The sequence below is a fragment of the Akebia trifoliata genome, chromosome 8, assembly GCF_017979445.1.
Source record: "Akebia trifoliata isolate Shusen 1 chromosome 8, ASM1797944v1, whole genome shotgun sequence".
In the NCBI taxonomy this organism is placed as follows: Eukaryota; Viridiplantae; Streptophyta; class Magnoliopsida; order Ranunculales; family Lardizabalaceae; genus Akebia; species Akebia trifoliata.
Window position 1 is genome coordinate 33,191,298 of NC_141382.1, and position 21,342 is coordinate 33,212,639.

At 33.6% G+C, this 21,342-nt stretch overlaps 2 protein-coding genes across 36 annotated transcripts; one reads left to right on the forward strand and one right to left on the reverse strand.

The window, feature by feature from the left end:
* Positions 1-244: 244 nt before the first annotated feature.
* LOC147396553 (uncharacterized) lies at positions 245-6,069 on the forward strand. Of its 2 annotated transcripts, none has more exons than XM_086451379.1 (2): positions 245-2,797; positions 5,500-6,069. In XM_086451379.1, exons 1-2 carry the CDS (start codon positions 286-288, stop codon positions 5,796-5,798), a joined length of 2,811 nt encoding a protein of 936 aa, XP_086307505.1. In that variant the 5' UTR covers positions 245-285; the 3' UTR covers positions 5,799-6,069. The 2 variants fall into 2 exon arrangements, with proteins under 2 accessions (XP_086307505.1, XP_086307506.1); XM_086451380.1 differs by having other exon boundaries at positions 5,546-5,709.
* A 1,337-nt stretch (positions 6,070-7,406) lies between these two features.
* LOC147396554 (DEAD-box ATP-dependent RNA helicase 15-like) lies at positions 7,407-21,342 on the reverse strand. 34 transcript variants are annotated; one of them, XM_086451391.1, is made up of 9 exons: positions 20,671-21,310; positions 19,592-19,664; positions 15,915-16,982; positions 15,499-15,524; positions 9,404-9,486; positions 9,117-9,197; positions 8,151-8,249; positions 7,863-7,950; positions 7,407-7,747 (listed from the first exon to the last, which is right to left on the reverse strand). In XM_086451391.1, exons 3-7 carry the CDS (start codon positions 15,991-15,993, stop codon positions 8,225-8,227), a joined length of 294 nt encoding a protein of 97 aa, XP_086307517.1. In that variant the 5' UTR covers positions 15,994-16,982; positions 19,592-19,664; positions 20,671-21,310; the 3' UTR covers positions 7,407-7,747; positions 7,863-7,950; positions 8,151-8,224. The 34 variants fall into 34 exon arrangements, 12 of the variants coding, with proteins under 12 accessions (XP_086307517.1, XP_086307518.1, XP_086307512.1 ...); XM_086451392.1 differs by having other exon boundaries at positions 8,125-8,249; XM_086451386.1 differs by having other exon boundaries at positions 9,097-9,197.

Consider the following 21,342-nt stretch of genomic DNA (forward strand, 5'->3'; position numbering starts at 1 on the left):
TTTAACGTGGTGTCCTTTTTTTTAATTTTTTATTAATAAGCTGGGATTGAACGGACCTCTCCCTGAAAGCAGCATAAGTCTTCAATCAAGATGCACGTACTTTCCTTTTACACGTTAGAATTTATTTATTATTATTTTTTTTTAACTCACCAACTCTGTTTAAAAGGGATTCGAAGTAAGATTATATATAAGATCCCATTGCGCATGGACTACCACAATCCACAACTCACAAGCATGGCCTATATTCAGTATTACTTCTCCCTTGCATTGTTACTTGTATTCTTTATGGTAGCTTCCTTCAAAACAGAAGCAGCATTTCCATCTGAATCTGAAGCTCTCCTTAAATGGAAAGCCAGTCTCCGAAGTCAAGCTGTTTTAAGTTCATGGACAATAGATCAAAACAGTAGTGCGTCAAGCCCATGCAAGTGGCTTGGGATAGCTTGTAACAAAGCTGGAAGCGTAGCTAAAATTAAACTTTCGAACATGGGTTTACAAGGTAAGCTCAACCACTTAAATTTCTCTTCCTTGCCAAACCTTGTCTATCTAAATCTAAGTGATAACGAATTCACGGGTACCATCCAGATGCAAGTTGGTACACTTTCCAAACTCACTCACCTTGATCTTTATCAAAACAATTTATCTGGTCCATTCCCTTCATTTTTTTTCAATTTGAGCAAGCTTACCAATGCCTGCCTTGGTCGAAATTCTCTCTCTGGACCAATCCCTTCTGACATTGGTGCTTTGAAGAACTTAGTCGATCTGCGCCTTTTTGAAAATCAATTTTCTGGTCCCATCCCTCCATCTTTTGGTAATTTGAGCAAGCTCTCAACTCTGTCTCTTCAAGGAAATTATCTTTCTGGATACATCCCTCCTAACATTGGTGCTTTGAGGAACTTAGTCATTCTTATCCTTGCTAATAATCAATTATCCGGTCCCATCCCTCCATCTTTTGGTAATTTTAGTAGGCTCACGAGTCTATACCTTCAAATGAATTCTCTTTCAGGACCAATCCCTCATAACATTGGTTCTTTGAGGAGCTTAGTCAATCTGCGTCTTTTTCACAATCGATTATCTGATTCAATACCTCAAGAAATTGGAAATCTTTCATCTCTATCTGCACTTGATTTGACTAATAACAGCTTCTCGGGCCACTTACCACCACAAGTATGTAAAGGTGGATCATTAGAACATTTCTGTGCAGCCAACAACCATTTCATGGGACCCATCCCAAAAAGCTTGGGAAACTGCACAAACTTGGTCCGAGTCCGACTTAATGGAAACCATCTCAGTGGAAATTTATCTCTAGATTTTGGATTGTATCCAAATCTGATATACATTGATTTGAGTTACAATAGATTGTTTGGTGTTCTCTCACCAAATTGGGGAGAAAATCAAAATCTGACAGCGCTAAAAATTCGTGGTAACATGATCAGTGGTAATATACCAAATGAATTAGGCAAGTTAACTCAATTACGAGTGCTCGATCTTTCTTTAAACCAACTTGTTGGGGAGATACCAAAGGAGTTGACTAAGTTATCTGTTCTGTACACTTTGAGCCTGAATGATAACCAACTTTCGGGCAAAGTACCATTGCAAATCGGAAGATTATCCAATTTGGAGTTCTTGGACCTCTCGATGAACAAGCTAGGTGGAAAGATTCCAGAGAGATTGGGCGATTGCTCAAAATTGTGGTATTTGAGTTTGAGCAAAAACAATTTCACTGGAAACATCCCATCTCAGATTGGCAATTTGCGAGCCTTACAAGAGTTACTAGACCTTAGTCTAAATTCACTTACTGGGGAGATATCACCACAATTGGGAAATCTTATTATGTTAGAAAGATTGAATCTTTCCCATAATAAACTCATTGGTTCCATTCCTCCTTCCTTAAGTGATATGGTTAGTTTGTCATCCATCGATTTCTCGAATAATGAGTTAGAGGGCCCTCTTCCTGACAGTAAAGCTTTTCGAAAGGCTTCACCGAAGGCATTCAGTAATAACAAAGGTTTATGCAGTGAATTTAGCTCATTTCCACCTTGCAATCGACCTAGAAAAATTGATGCGCGAAAAAACAAAAATAAGCTTCTTGTCGTCATTGTTGGTTCATTCCTAGGCACATTGCTTCTTTGTCTAGTGGGACTCTTCTGTCTTTTTTGTCGCCAGATAAATCTGAGAAGGATAAAGAAGACCGATATTGCATCAAGAACTGGAGATATATTTGCAATATGGAATTATGATGGAAGGATTGTATACAAAGACATCATCGAAGCCACAGAAGATTTCGATGAAAAATATTGCATCGGGATGGGACGACATGGCCGAGTTTACAAGGCAGAGTTATCAAGTAATGTTTTAGCTATAAAAAAACTTTGTACGCAGGAAAGTGAGGAGTTAGACGATATGAAGAGTTTTGCGAATGAAGTACAAGTTTTGACAGAACTTCGACATCGAAACATTGTGAAACTTTACGGGTTTTGTTCTCACAAACAACACGTGTTTTTGGTTTACGAATATCTGGAAAGGGGAAGCCTAAATAAAATTCTCAACAGTGAGGGAAGGGCAATGGAATTAGATTGGGTTAAGAGAGTGAATATTATCAATGGTATTGCCCATGCTCTGTCTTACATGCATCATGACTGCACACTGCCCATCATTCATAGAGACATCTCAAGCAAAAATATTTTATTGGATTCAGAATTAGAGGCTTGTATCTCTGATTTTGGCATTGCAAGGATTTTAAAGATCAATTCATCATTACAGACTACAGTTGCAGGCACATATGGTTATCTTGCTCCGGGTAAGTTTCTACTACAAACTCTTTTCTTTTTTTTTTTTATTCGTAGAATTGGTAGTATTAATCATTAATTAGAACACTCTATGCATTTGGAGTATTTCGAGGAGATTTACCCAATTTTGAACTTAAAAAAATAAAAAAATCTCAATTACACTTACAGTGTCAAGTTCAAACTTTTTATTGTCTATTTCAAATTTTTATTGTCGTACTCACCAGTTAGTATTGAGTTCACTTTCTATTGTCTAGTTTAACATTTAATTACTATCGAGTTCGATGGTTTTTTTTTATAAAGAAAATATTGTCAAGCTTGCTAGTAATTAAATGTTGAGCAAGACAATAAAAAGTGTTGAACTTGATACAAAGTTGTGAGTTCGATAATAAGTAATTAAATGTTGAAGTAAACAATAAAAAGTGGTGAACTCAAGACCAAGTGGTGAGTTTGACAAGAAGTAATTACATGTTGAAGTAGACATTAAAAAGCGGTGAACTCAACACTAAGTGGTGAGTTCGACAATAAAAATGTTAAACTAGACAATAAAAAGTGATGAACTAGACACTTTAATGTAAATCAGATTTGTTTTTCGATACTTCGTAAATCTCCTCGAAATACCCAAAATGCATATATCATCGTTGCAAATCAAAATTTACAACTATGATATATTGTTTAGCTCAACAATAATTAAATGTTGAACTAGACAATAAAAGCTGGGGAGCTCGATACTAAGTGTTGAGTTCGACCACTAAGTAATTAGATGTTGAACTAGACAATATAAATGGTGAACTCAACACTAAGAGGTGATTTTGACTCTAAGTAATAGATATTGAAGTTGACAATAAAAAATGGTGAACTGGACACTAAGTAGTGAGTTCGACAATAAAAATGTTGAATTATACAATAAAAAGTGGTGAACTCGACACTATAATGTGAATCAAAATTTTCTTTTATTATTTACTTTTCAGACTTTGATACTTGATAGATCTCCTCGAAATATCTAAAATGCATATGTCATAGTTGAAATTTGAAAGTTAAGATGTAATCATAAAAAAAAATTAGAATCTCAACTTCAATCTTCATTATTTTAAAAGAAAGATCGAAATAAATAAAAATACGTTTAACTGTTCAAAATTAAGAGAATATCATTCTCCATTCATCATTCATGACCAAAGATCGTAAAAAATGATCGCAATCGGCTTTGGAAAACTTAAATAAGTGAAGAAGATGAGAAAATGGTAGTTTGGGTATTTCAAAGACATGATAAACGTGAGATGAGGTCCAGAGACTATTAAAAAAGGAAAATTTTATTAAATGGACTATCAAGAAACCACCCAAAATTAGGGACTATTTAGAAAAAAAATCCCTCTGCCAAGGTCCTTTAAGTAATTTTTCCTCGTTTTTAAAACAAAATATTTAGCATAGAGGGGGTAAATATCTATGCAAAGGGTATAAAAGGTAAATTTAAATAAATATAAATGTACCTAATAGCTTGTTTGGTAAATAAACAATTCATTGCCATATATTGGATATTCCCAATCTTGTAAACATTTTAAAACAAGTGCAGCACAATAACTTTGGATTCTTGCATGCCATGTTTTGTACTTCCAGTCCAAGTTTTAATCGAAAATTAAATACATATCGGTGGGTTTTAAAACTACTAATACATAACCATTGGCTTCGATCTTCCATTTGAGATTGACAAAAAAAATTTCAAAAAACCCTCACCTTCAACAACTTTCCAAACAACCCTTGATTTTCCCAAAAGCCATCACCTTGGTTACAATGCCAAAAATCTCTTTGATGACATTTTGGTACCATTACAGCCTTTGAAATATCTTTTTCTAGTCTATTCCACCGCGCTCAAGTGTAATGTCATCAGTTTCATTACCCCAGTGAAGACTATTTTCACCAAAAAGGGTACCTCATAATTACCCAAACATTACTCGATCTTGGATCAAGTGGACATCCAACCAAACAATTACCATAACATTCTCTATGGAAGGTTGATATGACCATTTCAAATATTACAAAATTGGATATAAAAACATTTCCAAAACTGGGTATGTAGCCATTTTTGTAAATAACTTTTTTTGCTATTTTTTTTTTTTTTTTTGTTTGTTTAAAAGAGACAAAATCTTATACATTGCTATTCTTGTATATGCTTTTGATGTAGTTCCTGAAGATCTATTATGTTGGAATAATGCAACGGTTCAAATATTCTTATTATTGTATTTTGGGAATTTTTACCATGGTTTTAAAACTCGTTTTGATGTCCTGTCTCGTCTATGAACGAGACTGAGTCATCTCAGACAAGTTTTCAGATATGTTTGAGTCGTCTCGAACAACAATGAGAAAAATGAACCATGGTTTTAAATCTCGTACTATACGTTTGACTTGTTTATTCGTCTTGTTGGTGGATGATACTGAGACGTATGGGATGAGTCATCTTGATCTCGGATGAGATTTAAAACCATGGTTTTTACTAGTTTTTGGGCATAATTTCACAATTATCTAAATAAGTTTCAATATTCAAAGAGTAGTGAAGAAACCACCATTTAAAAGCAACAAATTAACCATTTTTTGCATCTTCGAAAAAAAGGGTTATTTAAGAAATATGGCATATATACCTGATTCTGTAAAAATTATAAGTTCAATATAAACACCTTTCTTTAATTATTTTAGCTTAAATACTTTTTTTTTTTGTGTGTAGAACTTGCAAGCACAATGGTTGTGACTGAAAAATGTGATGTTTATAGTTTTGGTGTATTGGCTATGGAAGTGATCATGGGGAGGCATCCTGGGGAATTAATAACATCTTTGTGGTCTGCAAGTGATCCAACAATAATGCTAAAGAATGTGTTAGACTCGCGCCTTTCACCTCCTACTGATCCACAAGTTGAAGACAAAATTGCTTCTATACTGATTCTGGCTCTTGCTTGTATAAATGTTAATCCACAATCTCGGCCAACCATGCGTTCTGTTTCGCAGAATCTACTTTCTATGAACTAAGTTTTTCATAGTTTCTTTCTCCCAATTGAATTAGTCAAATAATTGATCACCAAACAGAAGTTCAATGGGCAAAAATAATCACCCACTCAACTCTGTCTCCAGATCCTTTATTTAATACAATTTAGTTGGGGGAAAAAACAAAGAAAAACCTTGTTCACTAAATGAATAGCACTAAAGGCCCTTATTTTTGTTGTTATTTAAGGAATATGATGTTATTAGTGTGAGGAGAATGGCTGATTTATGAGCCCAAGAAGGATATTTATATGAGTGGTTATATATTATGGTTCTATTCACAACAATAATATTTCTTCTAACCAAAAATAATTGAACTATATGCTTGAAACAAATTGAATTTGAAAACTTATCTTGAAAATGGATTATTGAAATCCAAAATTGAATTGAGATGAAAGGAAACGTTTTGTTTTTTGTATTTTGTTTTTTATTTTAGTGGCTTAGTTGAGATAAAAATCTTTCTATACTTGAATGGCGGATTATTCGTTAGTTAAAGCTTTCAGATGAATGTGCTTACCATAACATTCTGCCCCAACAGCTTTCAAAAACTATAATAATAAAATTCTTGAAACCATGACAAGTTCATAATTTAAATTTCAGACCCATTATTTAATATGAAAAATCAATGCTACTATAGATGTTAATTCGAGCCACAAATATCAGGTCAGGTTGGCACTTTAAAGACAACAAAGGACAATCTTAAAGATGACAAAGGACAAAGATTGTTTGATGTCGAACTATTTACTAAACAATGCAAGCTCCATGAAACATATTAGAGGAAGGCATGCACACTACAACAAATATGGAAATTAGAACCCGTTTATAACCGTTCCTAAGCAAGTATAAAATGGTTGACTGACCATCTCTAATCAAGGCGACGAATTTCACCAGCTGGTAACCGTTCTAGATCTCATGATTTGGAACGGCTAAAAACCGTTCCAAACCTCCGAATTTGGAACGGCTTAAAACCATTCCAAATCTGCATTTGTATAATTAAAAAAGGCAAATTTACCAAAACATGCATCACATTTCGTCTATTTACCAAAACGGTAAACTGTAGTAATTAATTTCGAAAACAGTAATTTTACTGTTTTCGGAATGAATATTTTTTACCAAAACGATAAAAACAGTAAAATGTAAATTTTTTTACCGAAAATACCCTTTTTTATATTTTGATTAAAATTATGAAAAAATCCTCTTGTCTTTCATATTTCTATTTAGTGTTGGGAATATTAAAAAGAAGAGAAAGATTTAGTTGGATTTTAATTTATTTCTAAGGTTAAAATGGTAAATACATATGTAAAACAAAAAAGGGTATTTTCGTCAAAAAAATTTACATTTTACTATTTTTACCGTTTTGGTAAAAAATATTAATTTCGAAAACGGTAAAATTACCGTTTTCGAAATTAATTGCTATAGTTTACCGTTTTGGTAATTAATTTTGAAAACTGTACCATTGACATCACTTTAAAATCCGATGTTTATAAGACTGATGTCCTAAGTCTGAGACTTTAAGCACCGGTTATAAATCGATATCTAAAATTAAATTAAATTAAAATTTTTTTTTCTACGCACCTGTTACCCGCGGTCAAAATAGACCCAAAAAGAGAAGATCTATCACATTAGTTTATACATAAAAATATTTAGAATCAGTCATAATTTACAAATCCAAAATTACAATGCATCGATAAACCTTCACAATCATTACTTAAGCACATTGAAAACAGACTCTCCTCGATTGCCACAACTGTTCTCATGTTGCTACTTGATTCACTTGAACTCTTGGTTCTTCCACTCGTAATGCCATCACTCCCTTCTCTCCCTATCTTCTTTAAGATCCCCACAATGCTTGTAGCTGCCAATCGATCAGCCCTTCATGTCACCACATTGCATACTCTCACGATGAGCTTCCGCAACTTCAAAGGAGTGTCTGAGATCTGAAAACCCAAATCCCATAGAAAAACAATGATTAAAGTAGTCCCCTTAACAAACAAATAGATTGATCATAGTGCAATTTGTATATAAAAGCGTGTCTTCTAAGATTCTGCCTACTTCTCTCAAGTCGGGAGAATCATCTTCATACATGGCAATCATCAGCGGTGTCCTAGATTTGTTTGGGCAATGGTGAAAATATTGTTGCCTACACACACCCAATGCATCAGATAAATTCCATAGTTGCAAGAAAAAAATAGACCTCATCACAGGACAGATGCAATAGTGCTAACTATCTACATCAATCCATCCAACTACAAGACTAAGAGCAAAAAGACCAGCAACCAATAATAAAATCATCGAAGAAAAGTACTCAACTTACCTCTTATCCATGCACTAACTACTTACCTCTTATCCATGCATTGACTTCTTCACACAACTCCTCCACCCCGTGGATAATTCCACTCAAGTCACATTCGATTCTAGCACCTCAGACTACATTTTCCACTGATTTTGAGATTTATCAAAATCAAATAATATAATTAGAGCAGAGTACACATCACATAGACAGAACTTAAGCACAAACAACCATACAGAATGGGAAATATCCAAACAGTAGTATACAACTTAGATAAACATCAATCTTGCACTTGGTAAAGTTCTCAACAAAATCTATAGAATAGATACTAACTAACGCACACACAAACAAGAAATCAAGACTGTTGAAGCACGAAATCCAACAATAGGGATAAGACGCATGTCCCTAGGATAAATCCCAACCATTGGTTTTTATGCTTTAACTGTCAGGATTTCATGGTTAGAATGCATCAAGATGACCCAACCTTTATAAGAGACATTTCTGATGCACATCCAAACTCAAAACAAAAGACAATCTAGACCACAAAAGAAAATTCATTTCTAATGCATATTCAGTATGAAGATCATGTCTGCCTCATGTTGCACATCGAAAAAAAAAAAGGTAAGAGAAGCAATCCAGATTTTTTGGTCACTGACATCTTCGCAGCATTAGACAATGAACTTGGATAATAAATGGCTTTCTGCCCTTTGCCACAATATGAAAGAATAAGGTAATTGGAACGCAATTAAAAAAAGGCATAATTTAAGGAAATTAACAAAAACTAGAAAATTTTCGAGAACCAAAGCAGCCGAAGTAAGGAAAACCAACATACGAAAATGGCTGCAACTGCAACTGCAACATTTAGTTATCCTTTTTTATAGATATCTAGCATTTAAAAATGGTAATATTCTGAGTATTATCAATTAATAAATCAACTAATTTGTTTTGTTATTGAAAATCAAAAAGGAAGTTTGAAGACTGAAGTTAGAAGTTTGCCTTCGGAAGGATGCTCAAACCTCGAATCTACAATGGCTCTAAGAAACTCTGGCTTCAAAAGAAAATCTCTGAATTCTGAACTGTGAATTCTAACATATCCCCTGCATATCAAAAGAAAATAAAATCAAGAAAAATTAACATGTAGCCAAAGGATAAACATTATGTGCTGCATCATCGATAAGAACTAAGCTTATCAAAAATTTCAACAGTGAAAAATTAGACCCCAAAGTATGACTGGACTATCTAAGGGCATCAATTAGTAATGATTTTAAAAGCGTCAATAACCATAATTTGAGTCAATGGCTACCTTCTAAGTCGACCATTTTTAGGCCCATCATGGCAGCCATGAACATCAAGGCCAACTTCATAAGGCTCTTCATCCATGGGATGCATATATGGGTCTGTTCGTTACAGAAGCCAGCTTCAGCTTCAGAAGCTGGCTTCTAGAAGAAGCAGAAGCCTGGAGCCTGAAAAGTCATATCCAGCAGAAGCTTGTTCGTTACATAAGCACAGAAGCCAGAAAAGCATGTTCGATTGACAGCTTTTTATTACTAGATTCTGATAAAATGACCAAAATACCCTTAATGTTGATAATACACCCAGAATACATAAAAAATTATCAGAATACCTTAATAAATATATAATTACATTAAATACATATATAAATATAATAAATTTATATTAAAAAATAATAAAAATAATCATTTTTAATTTAAATAAATTTATAAAGTTTATAATTCTATCGAAATTTCGACAATGTCTCCTCTTAAAAATGGATATATGAAATTTTCCTGATAAAAAAAATATCTGCATAATACATAATCTATCATCCACGCAATATCTAATACACATTAACATTAAAAAAAAATACATAATATGTACATCAATATGTTTTAAGTCATTATAGTTCATCATTATTTTAAGAGAAATGTTACTATTAACATTATAACAAAAAATGACTAGAATCTCTTAATAAATATATAATTACACTATATATATATATATATATATATATATATATATATTATATATATAAAATTAAAATTAATTATTTTACTTTAACAAAATTTATAAATTCTATAATTTTATAGAAATTTCGGCAACATCTCCCCTTAAAAATGGACATATGAGATTTTTCTGAAAAAAAAATACCTGCATAATACATAATCTAATATCCATATAACATCCTATACACATTAGCATTCCATACACAATCTAACCTCCACATAACATCCCATACACATTAACATTCCATACACAATCCAACCTCCGCATAACATCCCATAATACACAAATCACATTTTATCAAATAAAAAGTATTACAATGTCATACAAAAAGAGAAATATAATTTTCATTAAGAACAAATCTAAAATAGATCAAAGCTTTTAAGCTCTATTATAAACAGTATATAATGCATTAGTTATTCCAATCCTTGTCTTCTCCATGATAACACGAAATCGACGATCTACAGGCTCACCATTATTATCATGTTCAGGTGTACCCCCTTCATCTTCCACAATTTGTTTTTCTTCGAAACGTAAGAATTCTTCATCTGTAATTGCATGCTTCCTTATGAAATTATGGAGTGTCATGCAAGCCAATGTAATATCTCGTTGTATTTCGAATTTGTAACGTGAAATTTACTTCAAAATTGGCCATTTTGCCTTTAAAACTCCAAAACATCGTTCTATGACATTCCTAAGTGAAGAATGCATATAATTAAAGAATTCTTTATCTGTTCTTGACCTCGACTCTCTTCTAAAATCTTGTAAATGATATATTACACCCCGATAAGGTGCAAGGTAGCCTTCCATCAATGGATATCCAGAGTCGACCAAATAATATTTGCCTTAAAAAAAGAAAATAACATATTAAGAACGAAGATGTGGAAATTGCATTTTAATATTGCATTTTATCTTCACTTTAAAATAATTAACCTGAAGGAGGATGTGGAAATTGTAACGATGACTTCGTAATAGTGTCGAGGAACACGCAAGAATCATTAGTTGATCCCTTCCATCCAGCTACAACATATGTAAATGTCATATCAAAAGCACAAGTAGCCATAACATTTTGTGTTATGCCTTTGTGTCCTCGAAATCTATTCTGATGCACGAACGGGATATGTGCACTAATGTGTGTCCCATCAATCGCCCCAACACAATCCTTATATTTACATATTTCAAATATAAATAACGATATTTGACGTTATTAGAAATAATGGTAAATAAAGGAAAATCACTAAGAAAATACCTTGAAATATGGCCAATATCTTTCATTGATTCGTATATGCATCGAGACTTCGTTGAGATTAGGAGGAACGATCAAAAGCTTTGAAATTTCAAGTAAGCCTCTTAGAACTATGTGAAAATATTTGTTAATTGTATCTAATAAATGTCTAAAACTAGCCCTCGGTATCCTGTGCCTTTCATTGTGACCCACGGTATAAATAAAGATTGAAACTTGTTCTTAGACCGAGATCTTCCTTTCGTCTTTTAACAGATCCCTTCCTTCTAATATGTCACACAAATTTAGGAAAACATGTCGCTCCATCCTAAATAAATCATTGCATGTCTTCATCAATGATATGACGCACATAATCTGCTCCAGTATAAACGGAACTCCTATGTGATTCTCTATAGATAAAGGTGTCAGCGTATTATTGTATTACAACAACGGCACCTATTATCAAAATATCTAACGATAGATTATCATTTACGGTATTCACGTCATGAACTTCATCGTTACTGGACATATCATCGTGCGTGGAAATATCATCATCGGAATCCATAAGTCTGTATAAATACCCAATTACAAATTATATAAATTCAAACCATAATACTGCTTCATTATAGATAACACAATAGACATGTTTAACATTCACCATATAACAGGCATACTACCCAATCCACACAAAACATAAAAAAAATAAATACATATTGTTAATAACATACCACCATAGGGGTGGGATATAGTCATAACCATCAATGAAAGATGGCAATAAACATACATATCAAAAACTACACAAATACTATTTAGAACGATTAATTCGATCATCCTTCATTTCACCATCCAACCACCCAATACGAAGTTCATCGGTTCGCAACATACACCAAATTTGTCTGTACTCCTTCTTCATACTAAATATTTCAGTGCAAACTGATAACGATCACTATTAGGGATGATCTCTGTTGTTGCATCCAACAGATCAATACACTCCCTAATGCTACCAGGTTGTGTAGGTGGTGGTGAAGGTGGTACACTACTCGCGCTCGTCATCGACGAAACTGCTTCAATCAAACGATCAATATGTTGTCCCAACATAGTTGCATTCGTCATCTTTTGTCGTTTGGAATGAGATTGAAAATCTCCAGATTTCTTGTGTGTTGGTGCAGTAAAATGTAGGGATACCATCACCATCAACATCAGTATTAGGAGAAATATCAACAGGTGCTGAGGACATAATGGTTGGGATTTTGGTGGTTGCGTTTCTTGAACAAATGCAAGATCATCGTCATCACCACCACCACCACCACCACCATCATCATCATCATGAAGCTCATGTTCTCCAACTCTAGATGACCCAATGGATGGACGTGCACCAGGATTAGAAGAGCTTACGACATATTCTCCAATAGCATAAGTCCCTCCGAATAGTATGTCCGACTCTTCAACATGTTCCAGTCCTTCGTAACGCCATTATGCATCAATTTTATTTTTCTACAAAATAAATAAATTTCTTTAATGGATTTGAATAGGTAAACGGGACTTTTCTATTTGATAAACTAATCGAAAATTACCTCCAACCAAGAGTTCCACCAGTCATCGCTCGCTAATACCCTATTATTAACAGCGTCGTAACCCACACCACTACATGCTTTTAGCTTAATCCATCTAGCCCACATAGCTTTACTTTTATCCCAATGATTCTTATATTGCTTCTTAGTGTAACTGAGCCCCGTCGTTGTCTGGAATTGCTTCATTAGAGATGAATATCCTGATACATTCAATTAAGTACCAGGTCTTTTTCCCTTCTTAACCAATTCCACGCAGATATCAACCTAAATCTTATGAAGATAGGGTGTCCATCTTGCGGAATCAATTTTTGACTCTGTTTCTTTTGGTTCTGTTACTTTTTATCTCGGCATCTGACAACTTAAATAAATCAAATGAATCAGAATGCATTTCATTTCAACTTACATCTCCAAGATCAATTAAAATTCAAAAGTCCCTAAAAAAAATTGCATAAATGCTAAAAATAGATAGTCCATCTTTATATGCTATCACTAAAAATAATATCAAGGAGCGAGAACACTACTCAGTTCTTATTGAGCTATCCTTAATCACAACATTAATTGCTTTGAAGCAAATAAAATTTATGAGAATTTAATTAGGCAACAAAAATTTGTTTACTTCAATCTTTGTTGTTCTTTTTAAATTCAATTTTTTTTTAAAAGAAGTCAAAATAATTCAAAATTACCAGGAAGAATCATCAAGAAAATATGCTTTGATTGCCCAAGAACCCAAATTATCTCTCATATAACTACTATAAGAGCTCATCCTTATCAACAAATCACATGGTTATGTAGAGATTAGAAATTTATAATTGCTATCTGCACACCACACTCTATGCATTTCTGTTGATTGGGTTGTTACATAAGAAAGTTGGTGCGGCAATAAAACCTCTCCAAGTATACATTGGTGGGCATTATCATCATATGAGCTAATATTCTAGATTTTTTTAAATCAAAATATTTTTCTTTAAAATAAAAATAAGAAAAAAATATATATTACAAGTGATAGTAAATTATATATGTTGTAGTATGTGTCTTATATTGAATAAAACACGTATATAGAGAAAGCAGGCGGATGCCGGAGTGGAGAGAGGGGAGTTAGGAACGCATAACTCCCCTCTCTCCACTCCAGCATCCGCCTGCTTTCTCTATATACGTGTTCTATTCAATATAAGACACATACTACAACATATATAATTTACTATCACTTGTAATATATATTTTTTCTTATTTTTATTTTAAAGAAAAATATTTTGATTTAAAAAAATCTAGAACATTATCTCATATGATGATAATGCCCACCAATGTATACTTGGAGAGGTTTTATTGCTAGGGACAATTAATTGGTTGAGGGTGCAGGGGCAACGCCCCTGTGGTACGGTACAGGGGTATTATTAGAGGCGGAGAAAACATTCCAAGGGAACCCAATTAAAATCAAGTTAAAATAATAAATAAAAAAAACAACTCAAATTGTCTTACTAAAGGTCAGTTTTCTCAAATGAATTATCTAAACAGCAATCCAATACCATAGCCCTCTTTAGTTTCACCTAAAAATTCAGATTCAAAATTGTATTTCAATAAATAATTTCTTTTGAGCTTCATTAGGGGTGTCAATGATACCCATTTACCCAAAACCATGTTGGTGTTAGTGTTTTTCATGTATGTTCTTGCTATCTCTTATTGAAAAACTATTTTGGAGAATCTCATAATACCAATGGTACAAGAATCCTACCTATACATGTATTTCACTCGTAACTTCAGCCAAAAAATTCGAACAAAAATAAGGTAAAAAAATATTTCTACCTTTCCTAGCAATCAAACTCTGATTTCAAAAGAAAACTTTACATGATCCAAGAATCAAAGATACTAGTAAACAAAATTTAAAAAAAAAAATTATAATAAGATCCAAACAATTATAGAAGAAAAAAAAAAAAACGAAGCAATTACACAAGCAAAAAAATGAAGAAATAAACTAGGGTTTCAAAAGGTTGGAAAACTTACCTTTCCCAACCTTCAACAAGTTTCTGCGACAATAGCAACTGAGAATCGTTTAAAAAAAACTGATCTAGAAACCCTAGATCTGCTACTCTTTTGTTTTGATTTTGATTTGTTTTTTTTCCCTCTTTTTGTTTTTCCTTAAATAATCGATCTGTGGTGAAAAGAAATAGGTAAGAAAAAAATCACAGAGCTACGAGGACAGAGACGAGGAAGGGATTCGGAGCTGCAACAGTTCGTTGAAGGTTGAGAACGAAAGAGGTTGAAGGTTGAGAACGAAAGAGGGTTTAGACTGAGATGAGCTGCAACAGTTCGTTGAAGTGAACAAAAAGGATTTAGACAAAGACGAGCTGCATCGTTGAAGGTTGAGAACGAAAGAGGGTTTAGGGTATTTCGGTCATTCAACGTAAATCGTTTTCGGTGATCGACTTCGCGCAGAAGCAAAAACAACGAAGCCTCATTTAGACGACTCTTGAAAAGAGCTCATTTTGGGTTTTTTTTTCTATTCGTTTGAGCCGAAAAAACCGAAACGAACGCTACTTATATGGCTTATTTGGCTTTTAAGCCAAAAAAACAACAAGAGTTGGCTTCTAAAAATGAAACGAACAGCCCCATAGCTTCCATGGTTGCTTTTATTCCTGCAAGCAAAAACTCATTGAATGACCACAAAGAACTTCTAGGTCATGTGGGGTTCATTGAATGACCTTGTGGTGACACTATTGTACTCCAAAGAATTTTTATTAGAGTGTATCTACTCACATGTAGAACATATACTAAAACATATTATAAAAATTAATCTTAATTCAATAATGTCTATCAGCTTATCTAAAATTATTCCATCTACAACAAAAATATTTGATAAAAATGTATTATGAGTGTGAGTTTCTAACACCAATATGTGTCCCTATCTTTATTATATGGATACCAGGGCATTGAATGTAAATATCTAAGAAATAAATTAGAGTGAAAAGATGAAAATGTCTATAGCATAAAGAAATCATAGAATATCAATAGGAAACCACATTGACCTTCAATACAGAGAGGTAAGAATCTGAAAGACCAGTATATTTTACAACCATGGCAATTCTGACCTGTGAAAAAAGTCATGTATGAGTACCAGTAATCAGATTATTACAACGAGTGTATGCACCACTCTTGAGAAGAAGATTAATAAAAAAACAAACCTCAAATGTTCCACCTTTCTTTTCATGGATAACTCCATCACCAATTCTTCTTCAACTTCTAAAATTTTCTTACCCAATTCATCACTATCCTACCAGCAGAGCCCAAATTCCCTTCTCCACCACAATTCTGCATCTAAAAGGTGAAATAAAAGAAGAGATCTTTTATTTTGTTTTTTTTTTGTTTTTTATCAAACCCATAAAACGAATGCCTTTATCTAGATAAAATGAACAATCACCAAGATGCCCATTTTTTTTATAAATGAAATTACAATCAGCTTCAAAAAGTCTACAAAAAGTTAACATTCCTTCTTCTTGATGGTAATAATAGATAGAACAACATTAAAGCAAAAGAAGTTATTGACAAAGAAAGAAATTCAAGTTAACATACATACCCAATGACACGCCTTTCTTCATAAATCTTAGAAAGAACATTCCCCTCATCTCCATTTCCGTAACCAAAAAATCGCCTCGTTTGCATATAATTCAAGCTCGCAGCCAATGTAAAGTTACCATCTTTTTCTACATCGATCGATGACTTGTCCACACATGGAGGAGTCCCAATACCTGCTATGCTACTCAAGCATCTAACTTGGAAAATTTTGCCTCTATTCCCCACAGACTTGGACAACAACCCCATACCATTTTCACATGAGAACAACCTCCCAATCACCTTCGAAGTCGACACAAATGGCCGCATCATCGTCCCCTTTATCAGCAATTTAATGTTTCCAAAACAAGCTCTAGGACTTGATTATGTATTCTTGAATCGATTAAAAGCTTCAAAGAAATCAAAACCCTAGGATCTCAACCAGAACAGAAACCAAGGCAAATATATTTTACAAAACTTATCTGGCTACTGATCAATCCATCAGAACACTGCTACTCATGGGACATCCTTGGATGGATCGACATCTGGGAAAAAAATAGTCTATCCTAAATTCTCAATTAATGAAGCAAGAGAATAAATAGGCAACAGCATGGATACTAAAAGCAATGAAGAGAAGCAAAAGTAGTAACAGACTTCTACCAGGTAACTATGGACTATGTTATTGACCCAAACCCAACTGGATCGAGATGGCTTAACCAAAACCTCACCTGCAGGAGGCCAAACATGAAGAAAATGTGGGTCCTGAACAGGTTAGGTCAAGGATCGCCGCTTCATTCTTTTGAGCTATCTTCCATCTAATAGATCACTCACACACTGGATGGTTCATGCTGAGGCATAGATGGATCATGTGTACCATACTAATGAAAACACACACAACTTTGTTGTCTTCGAAAAGTAAAGAACACTTTCCTAGCATAATAACCTAGGGTTTCAAAATAAAAGCATGAACATGCAAACCAATTTTGACCTTTATCAAGTTTTGGCTTTGATAGAGCAAAGGGTGTACAGTTTCCATTTTACATAAAAACCTATTAATTATACCATCCACCAAATTGTGGCTGCCAATACCAAGTTCACAAGTGTTAAGAAAAAGGGATAAAATGTGATACCATCTTGCATTAGTCTCTTTTAGCTCCTACCATTAAAGATAAAAAAGTAGAGAGCAAATAATGAATATTTCTTATATATATATATTACAAAATTAGACTTGGAAACAAACATTTCACTAGTCATCCATATGTATATATGCATGTAAATGTTCACTCAACCTGTTGCAAGTAGGACTTTCCGAGGGGGTGGTGTGTGTGACCACGGGATTAGTCCCACCTGAAGGGTGGGGATACCCAAGATATTAAAAAAAATGTATGTAAATGTTGATGGTGTGTCTAGTAGAAGATAACTCATCAAAATGGTGACATGTAAGCATTAGTTGTGGACATGTAGGCTGTTGAAGTGATATCCCTTAAACATATGATCCTTCATAAAGAAAACTCGTGAGGAATGCACCACATATATATATATATATATATTCTGGCCCAAGTTGTGTTTGACTGCTCATGAACACTGGTAAATATGCAAGATATATGTATATAAACATACACAAGCAAGTGCACTACAGTGAGTAACAAAATGCTGCTATCCAACAATGTAATCCAGAGCAATGTCAGGCTTACCCAAGAAAGTAGTACAAAACAAATTATAGAGATATTGAAGAAATGAACCACATTAATCTTCATTCGACTAAACTGAAGGATCTCAATGAAATGTCAATAACAAAAATTTGGAAACGTTATAAAAGGCAAAAGAATCATCTGTCCTTCCTTGCTCCCGGAAAACCAAATCTAGTCAATCATCAAGTTGGTTTTTTGTTTTTGTTTTTTTGGTAATGGTGACAGAGGACCAAACAACAACTTAACTAAACTATCGTGTGTATAAATATTTGATAGCATGATCCTACATTGTTGATTTTTCAATCTAAAGGAAGTTGTTTGGGATTACACAGTAATTTTGTCCTTTTTTGCAAAATGAAGGGCAGGAATCCAATTTAGGCAATCCTACTATTAGAATTACTCTACAAACACACTTGTAAGGAAAAGGGACATTTCAATTATCTTGTTAATTGCAGCACTTGGTCAATGCTAAGCCACCTTTGTTCTTGCCTGTAGCTATGTTAAGTAGGTGCAAAGCCCCACCCCTTGTAATCAACACTATTAATACAGCTTCCCCCCTTCCCAATTTCTTTCTTTTCTTCAATTCTTGACACATTAAAGTTCTCGTTCTCTCTGATTATGACAATTTTCTTCATCAATGCAAAATGCTAGTGTAGCTAAAATATGCAGTAAAAGCTCATCGTACTCTAAACTGCAGTTATCAAAACCAAAAGACATTATGCAAAACATTCATCCACAAATGTGAAATGGTGAACCTACCTTTGAAGGTACAAAACCAAACTAAGATGAACTTGACGAAAGATAAATTAATGAGGGAAGATAGAATGAAAACGCGGATTGGGAGAATTTTGGAGTGAATGATTGACAAAGGATTGAAGTTGTAAATGGATAAACACATCTACAATAACTTTAAACTAAAAATCAACAGTACACTTGCTAGAAAACCAAAACAAGATTTGTTGTTTGCCACTGATTTTGGATAACACAAGAATTGACTTGCCATGCTTGTACACTAGCAGCTACCCTTTCCTCATTTTAACCAGTGACCTTTGATTTATTCAAACCACGCCATAACCCAAAACTTGATTTTAAATGCCCTGGGAAACCCTTTATAATTCATTTAAAGAAACCTTAGAACTAAAATCAATCCCTCCCAGATTCTAGAAGACCCATTGATTGCTCTATATCTTTCCTTCTAATTTTGCTGAGATTTCTTAATGATTCAAAGGTATACTAATATTGTTGCTTGCATTGCCCATTTAATTAATATGGTTGAATAGGATTCATGTTGCCGACCCGATATATAGGACAAGGTGCAGATGATAACAAAGATAAGAGAGAGCATGAGTTCAAGAATTATAAAATGGGAAAAAAACAGGTTGTATCAGAATTAGTCATAGCATACAAAGCATTACAAGCCTGCGATTGTACACAAGGACCCATTAAGATGGAAATGAGCGAACCTGAGTTTCTTCAGGCAAACCATTTCGCACCCATGAACGACAAAGTGCATAAATAGAAGCACCATCCGATAATCTGACCCATATAAAGAACAAAGGATCATGAAAAGGCATACCAATGAAACATAAAGCCATAACAAGTTTCACACATTTAAAGAAGATAATATATATTAAAAAGTGACTTCTAATTGTACTCATTGTTGAATAGACGACAACCAAAGCAAAAAAAAACCAAGATTAGAACCCAACATATAATAGGTTTTCCACAGCATCAAAATGAAATAGCCGAAATTCAAAATTTTGGACAAATTTCAATAAAATCTGGTATAATAAATAGAATTTAAAAAAATGTTCTCCTCTGTTCTATTTTTCTAAGGCCAACTAATAGATTCGCTGAGAAAAAAATAAGTACTTCAAACAAGGATAAGAAACCAACATATAGAGGATAAACTCATTATCTATAGGTAGAAGCTAGAACACTTCTTCTACAAAGATTTTGGTTCTGTTGGTTCCTCAAAACTGGAAAAAAAAAATCTTGAAATTTTCGTTAAAATTTAAATAATAAAAAAAACACTTAAAAATACTAAAAATAAGAATAATATGAGAGTGTTTTAATAAATCATGATTAATTGTGATTTTTTGAAGAAAAAAAAAATACTTTTTCAAAAACTTTGAAATTTGTTGAAAATTCGTGATTTAATCGACAACTATTAAAATAGCTATCTTTTCAACAATAACAAAATTGCAGATTTTTGTCACCTTGATCCCACTAACCATTTGTGACTCATCCCAAGTTCCAATTCAAACTTTGACTGAATAATCTAGCTATTTTAAAATTAAACACATGAATTTCTAGACTTCTCGAGATATTCAAATCCAAATTATGATTTCAAGCCCAAATAAATGCAGATCAAGCAATTAAAGATGTTACGTTAGCTCCATCAGAAATAGTTCTAATTTAGCATTCATAAAGAAAGCAAAATAAACAAAATACCTCGAACACATTCAGTGATTGATCAGCAGAAATAGTTCTAATTTAACATTTATAAAAATAAAAATAAAAAATAAAAAAGCAAAATTACCTCATACGCTTTCAGTGATTGATCAGCAGCCTCTCCTCTCAATACCAGTCTTACACTCCGCGAGATAACGATAATAGTCCCCTTTCTTGCAACCAAGCAAATTTCCAAACCCTAAAAAGCCCGAAAAAAATCCACAAAATCGGGGAAAAAAAAGACCAAAATGGAGAGGTCGATTGAGAGACGCATCAGAGATAGATCGAGGGAGCGACTGAGAGAGAGAGATGAGATCGAGAGGTCGATCGGGGAGAGACTGAGAGAGCGACTGAGAGAGAGAGAGAGAGAGAGAGAGAGAGAGATGAGAGGTCGATCAAGGAAGCGACTGTGAGAGAGAGAGAGTGGGGTTCGTTCCAAATTCCAAATTTCCAAAAGGAAGAGACGGTGATTTTGGACGTTTAAAATCAGGATTAAAACGATTTTTAAGAAGTAAAACGGTTTAATACCGTTTTTAAATAAAAAAACGGTTTAATGCCGTTTTAAATGTCATTTCCTATTTGACGATTTTTTTTGGTAGTGGAATGGTACTTGCAATCAAATTCAAAAATTTTCCTTTACATGTTGCAATTGATGTTCGATTCCCATGAGTCCCATTTGATGGCCTCATCTTCACTATCGAATACCAGCGTTGCATTTCCAATCTCCACCACCATTGGCAATGTCACGCATCAAACATTG